General features: G+C 36.7%; 1 protein-coding gene across 1 annotated transcript in view; it reads right to left on the bottom strand.

Annotated features, from left to right (window-relative positions):
• The window catches only part of SLC36A4 (solute carrier family 36 member 4), an 85,144-nt gene that overhangs the window by 41,390 nt on the left and 37,265 nt on the right, over nucleotides 1-6,489 (bottom strand). Inside the window, 1 exon segment of the mRNA XM_057375888.1 lies at nucleotides 2,601-2,770. Coding sequence (XP_057231871.1) covers nucleotides 2,601-2,770 — 170 coding nt within the window.

The following is a 6,489-nucleotide window of genomic DNA, read 5'->3' as shown; positions in this document are numbered from 1 at the left end:
AAAAAAAATTCTCATATACTCCAACAATAAAACAATGACACAATGTTTAAGTAATGCAAAAACCCCAAGAGTGAGTAATAAGCGATTTTTCGTGTCTTCTCTTAAAAAGCTAATGTGTTACTAGCAACAYAGCTGAAGTTTCTCTTCTCAAAGAATTATTTTCAAGCAAGCAGATTGCCTTTAATCAGTGTATGACCCCCAAATGGTCCAGACATTACAACATATTCCGTCACTGATATCAAAACCATTTAATTTCTAAAATTCAATTTAAAAAGTTTTGGATTTTTACTTTCTATTAAAGAAACACTTTCTGAATCATTTTAGGAACTATGTTCTGCACTTAGACAAAGTGAGGTGAACAGTGAAGCTATTTAAATTAATTCTGTTTAAAACCARTGCTTCAACAAAATATGATAAACAGAATATAAGCATGGGAGCTTGCACAATTGTTAGTGAAAAAGTATTATAGATACTGCATGCATACAATTTGTAGAAACCACTTGGAAAAAACCTGAAATGACATTAGGATAAATACAACATATCACACAACAGCCTGGCAAATATCAAACCTTTAGGAACAAACTTTTAATGTTATTTTTTCGTGCCTTGCAGCAAACAATTTAATATCCTCAAATATCCCAGTAACACCTGTAACACTTCAGCAGCTCCATTTTAGAGACTCATATCACAGGTAAATTTCTATGGCATAAACTAGGTACACTTTTACTACACACTTTTTTTTCCAAAGGCATAAAGATAAAGCATTCTAATGTTATATCTTTATATATAAAGCTACGTCTTTTGTGTATGTGTCTTCATATATATAGCTAATATAATTTCTTTTTGAWATTTCATTTCTTAGAGATTGCTTCCTGGTTTTCCCTTTTCAAACTACAAAGGTTACTAATAAAATTAATAAAAAACCTGTGGTTGAATATCATGAAGTCTTTTATCATTTTCCTACGTCAAAAAGGGAAATTTGCCTTTAAGCCCATTCACCATCAGCTCTTCTCATCAGACACAAAGAAAGTGTTTTTCATCTATAAACTCTTGAAACCTTTGGCTCCAAGCAACAGTTTGGATCGACAAGATTTCCATATTTTCAAAGCTACTGTGATATTTTTACCAAGGCAGGTGATAAGGGGCACATAAAGGGCAACAGAGAGTGAGCAGAAGTTGAGGGCTCCATGACACCAAGGTGTGGTTAGGACTGGAGATCTAACTGGTGACCTTTTAGTGTCTGGAGAGACATTAAAAAGCTTTTTGAACCTTGAAGTATTTTGATCTAGATGTCTCTCAGGTATTACAAGAGCTACTCATCTATCCTCAATCTTAAAATCTTAACACCTTGATCACTCAAAGTAGAACACAGGCTATATGATGCTTCAGGAGACATGCACTTTACCATTCCAGAAAGCACTGAATTTTCTTTTTTTTTAATTTCACAAAACAGATGTATTTTCAGAGCAGCAAGTTATTAGATTGATGGTATTTCCCTTTGTTTACTGCAGTAATTAAATTGCACTGACATTAAACTGTTTTTCTCAACAGGCTTGACCTTAAGAACGTCTCACTGGATGCTAAAGTTTTCTTTGACAACAATCCTTAGGTATCATCTAGCACATAGCTACAGCATTCATCAAGAGAATAGAGACAACAAACCAAAACTCTTCTCTTTCATCAACACTTTCTCCTAAAAAACAAGGTTTAGCATTTTTTGGTTGCTTAGCAGTTTGGATTGTTTTTATGGTATTAACAGCTCATTTTAATACAAATGGTCAAGTCCACAGTTTGTAGTAGAAACAAATTTTTTGTAATATCTTTGAGAAAAGGTTCCTACATTTCTGAGCACTTTGGCTGAGAGCTATAAAGGCAGAGCTAAACTTCCTCCACAGTTCATTACCTGCAGGAGTATTGATTCCTAGATGAGACCACACGCAGCATGCAATAAACAYAGCTCACTCCTGCTAGTATCTAGATCTTGAATAGCTGTGAGAAAGCAGTGACACAATAGGAGGGATGGGAAGATTAGGGGACAAGCAATATAAACAACAGGAGTAACTGGCAGTGAGATAAGAGATGCAAAACTACTTTGGAGCATTATCACCTAAAGTAAGTGGCACTTCATGAACTCTGAGACCAGGCATTATTGTTTGTCAGTGCTATTTTCTGGATACRGGTCACCACAAGTATAGGCTTAATGCTCAGATATCAACAAAACAGAAAAAGGATTTTTCCATGACAAGTAGGTACTGAAGATCACACAGATAAACACTGAAAAGAATCAGCAATGTGTGTCTCACTTAAAAAATTCTATTTGAAAAAGGTTTATTTTCCAGTTGGCAGCTTTAGGGTATTACTGGCAAAACATATGGCTTATGTCAATAATTGGTCATACCTACTAAAACAAGTGTGGTTAAAATACAAGTACAACATTAGCTTCATTTGTTCATAAAAGTCAAAACGTAGTGAACTGTTGAAACAAAATTTCAGGTTTCCTAGCCTCTGGAAAAATAAACAACAAAACATATATTTAAACAAACAGGTCCCAACAAAATGTAACAACAAGTTTTTTTTATAGATGTGCTGCACATACTTACAGGTTGAGCAGACTAACAGTGCTCTCGCCACAAGCTCACTGAGTAACTTCCACTTCTGCCTCACTCTGGAGGTGACAACTGGAACAAGAATCTCTGCAGGGACGTAGAACTGAATCGAGTAGGTCACAAAAATCCCAAAGGAGTACAGAATTTTTACAGACTGATACAACCTGTTGAAAACATTTAAACACATTCATGTAAGTTGCAAACTCTTCATTAAAAATTAGCTTGCTAAATGGTACTAAGGAGATACATATATATATATACACATGAAAATATATTTTTCCCCCAGCAAACAGGAATATTTTAACTGCCTAAGAAATTGCAGAAGACGAGCCAACTACAGTAAATCTTCCAATAAATATGAAGTGCAGACACCCTCACACTGTTACTTGTGGCTGAGTAAACAAGTGACAAAGAATCATCTACGACTCCCAACAGTTTTTTTGGATACCTAGATTTGGATTCTAAATTGTACATTTAGATACATTTTTAATTTKTGTTGCCTTAACTACAAGCATTTGTCAGAGGTCTGCTTGCAGCAACTGCCAGAAATTATGAGTCTCTCCATATGATTTTCTTTCTATGGACATTATCAAAACTTCAAGTAAGGGTTTGGTCCATTTGCCATGGGGTGTTACGTATTCACAAAAAGGAAAGGGAATATTTCTCATGAACAACCTGTTTCACAGAAAATTATGCCAAGCAAACCAAAGCACTGAAAACCACAGGTTTTGCTTCAGTCCTTAAAAAGAGGTTCAACTGAAGCAAAGGCAACATGCATAAGTAGGAAAATAAAAAACAACAGCAAGAGTAGGGCAAGAACAAATTGGACCTTGATCTATCTCTCAAAGTCTGGCAGGGGTCACTCAAAGTGTTCTCTCCTTGAGTATCACAGTCTGTATCTGCATTAGTAAATAAAATCCAGCCAGGACTGCTTTTGGCTCCTTGTCTTGTGGCCAAATGGCACAGCATGGCAAAAACTGTATCTGTACAGCTCAGCTCTTTTCCACCACACTTTCTATGATTCTATGATATGAGGAAGAAAAGAAAAAWAGGCTTCRACTAAAAACACATTTTGMCTAAYAGGTCCTAAATTATCTGTATCAAARGTCTGACCAWCATTGTRCACAACTCAAGGAAGCTCCAAAGGTACATCCAAATGGACAGAAAAACTATTACATCAATTTACATGTTGCCATAATRGTGTAGTTTAGAAGCTGCAGCTTTKGTGACACACTTCTTTTTGACTGCTGAGCAGCTTTAGAAATTTAGAGGGAAAAAGAGCTCTGCATGACTGTCTTTATTCCAGAAGCTTAGACAGATTTTAGCTGGTTAAATTTTAGCTGACCAGCCAGCCACAATTCATCTCTAATCTTCAGGCTTCAGAGTACTTCAAGCCTTTACAAAAACAAATTCTAAAATATATTCAAAAACAGGATTCAACACTTTAAACACACAAAGCTTTGAACTTTTTACATTCAAAGTAAGTCCCTCCATTACACTATTTTTCTACAGTTCTATGAGGATTATAACTCTCCAAATTAAAAAATAATTTTTATATTATGGAAGTGATTTTACCAGTAATTTCATATTATATTCCAATCAGAAARAGATGGCTCCTTAGGCTACCTTTTAATAAAAATCTAAATCATTCATATGTCTAAAGCTCTTTTCAATTCTACATTTTAGATTTCATTATGCCTATTTTAAGGATAGAAATATGGGCAAGTACTGTAACAAAACTTGCATTTACAACACAGCTATAAAGAAACAGGGCAATAATTACACTAAGCTTTCACTTGAACTAGTACCATGTAAAATTCTTGTCAGACTTCAATATACTGTAATGTCTGTATGATCATTAACCTTTGGAATTCACAGTAAGACAACTGCTGCACAAAGATTGTCACTTGTATCTTAACCAAGAACAGATGGTGGAAAGAATTTCCTATTCAGCCTCAAGAAGACGAGAACCCAACCAAATCAAATTTTTCACAGTGAGGGTAGTGAAGCTGTGGATAYCCCATCYSTGGAAGTGYTCACGGCCAGGGTGGATGGAGCTTGGAGCAAACYGGTCTTGTGAAAGATTTCYCTGCTTATGGCATGGGGATCAGRACAGACAATCTTTAAAGGTCTTCTCCAACCCAAAYCATTTTATGATTCTATGAGATCCAAACAAAGGACACTACCAAGTACTGAAACAGGATTTTCTATAAACTACATCTGTAAATGCTGCAAATACTAAAAACCACTCTTTAAGTCCATTTTCAACATATTCTAAGTAATACATTATGCTGGATGACAATTTATACTTCCAAAAACCCAACTAGAACTGCATCAAGTCATTTGTCCAAAAGTACCAACCTAGCAGGGACGTGTTAGGAAAATAAGCAGTCCTCTATTTAAATTAAACTTAAGAATATAACCAGTCTAGGGCCTGTGTATGCTTTCTAGTCAATTCATCTGCAAGGACATCAAATATAACTTATAAAGCAGCAGAATTATAATTTCATTTTCTTTATCAGGAAAAGCTTCTTTTTAAGACAGAGGTTGTCCGGCTAGAATTAAAGATGTAAGCCAAGTCTCACTGCTTACATACATTTCAGGCTCTTTTGCATCACCATCTCCTTGAAAAAAAATTCCTCCGCTCCTTGCATTTCTCTAGTTAAAACTGGCAACTTACTGGCTTTTTATGTGAAGACCAAATAGCAAAATATTGTCCTACAGTTCACTGGAAATYTGTTTTGCTGGTCCAGTTAATTGCAACCATTTGTCCCTCAGTGCTGTATCAGGTATACCCACAGTCCTGCACAGCAGCAGCATCATACATCACAATCCCTGAGCACACCACTGAGCTGCTTCTCCTAATTTTGTTTGGTGCTCTGGGGTACTATCCAGGGTAAGACAAAAACAGATGACTTAGTTAACTGTAGATATGTGCCCTGAGTAGCTTTGAGGTTATTACACTTATAATGCCAATTCCCAACCCTATAGAGCACCAGTTTCCATCTCTTTTATTGTCTCTTTCTTTGCATTAGGCTTGCAAAGCCATCAGGACAAATATCATCATCATCACATCTGTACTGTAGCCAAGAGCTATTTGAAAACTYGTATGTGAACAGCTCTGTTAGACAGCAGGGATGCAGAATAAAGTTCATTCTGTTGCTTGCATGAGCACAATAAAAAGCAACAGTGAGTTGMAACCTTAGCTTATTCCACATTCTTCTCACTCCTTGTTTTCTAAGAGCACTTCTCTTAAGGCACAAATAAACCCAAAGCTGCATTTAAAATAAGCCTTTCACTAATCTTACAAACAACAAGCACTGCCATGTAATATTAGAAATAGAYGTATTTTTCCTTTCAGCTGCATTACATGGACAGAATGGATACAGTAAACATTTGAAGATTTGTGCGGGGGGAGGGGGGGGTTTAATGTCCTAGAATCATAGAAGGGTTTGGGTTGAAAGAAACCTTGAAGATCATCCAGTTCCAACTCCCCTGCAATGGAGGAGTTCAGGTCACTCAGAACCCCGTTCAGTCTGGTCTTTAACATTTCCAGGGGAGTCCATACCCTCTGGGCAACCATTACAGTGCCTCCCCACCCTCACAGTAAAGAATTTCTTCCTAATTTGTGATCTAAATCTGCCCTTCTTTAACTTCAGGGCATTCCCTCTTGTCCTCACTCCATGCCCTTGTAAAATGTCCCTCTTCAGCCTTCTTGTAAGCCCCCTTAAATACTGGAAGGTGCTCAAAGGTCTTCCCCAATGCCCTCTCTTCTCCAGGCTGAATAGCTCCCAGCTTCCTCAGCCTTTCATAAGAGAGGTGCTCCAGCCCTCTGATTATCTCAGGTTCTCTTCTGGGCTTGTTCCAATAGGTCAACATCTTT

The sequence above is a fragment of the Malurus melanocephalus genome, unplaced genomic scaffold (genome assembly GCF_030028575.1).
Source record: "Malurus melanocephalus ecotype Western Australia unplaced genomic scaffold, MMel_1.1 scaffold_262, whole genome shotgun sequence".
In the NCBI taxonomy this organism is placed as follows: domain Eukaryota; kingdom Metazoa; phylum Chordata; class Aves; order Passeriformes; family Maluridae; genus Malurus; species Malurus melanocephalus.
This window is presented reverse-complemented; position numbering and strand designations above follow the sequence as displayed.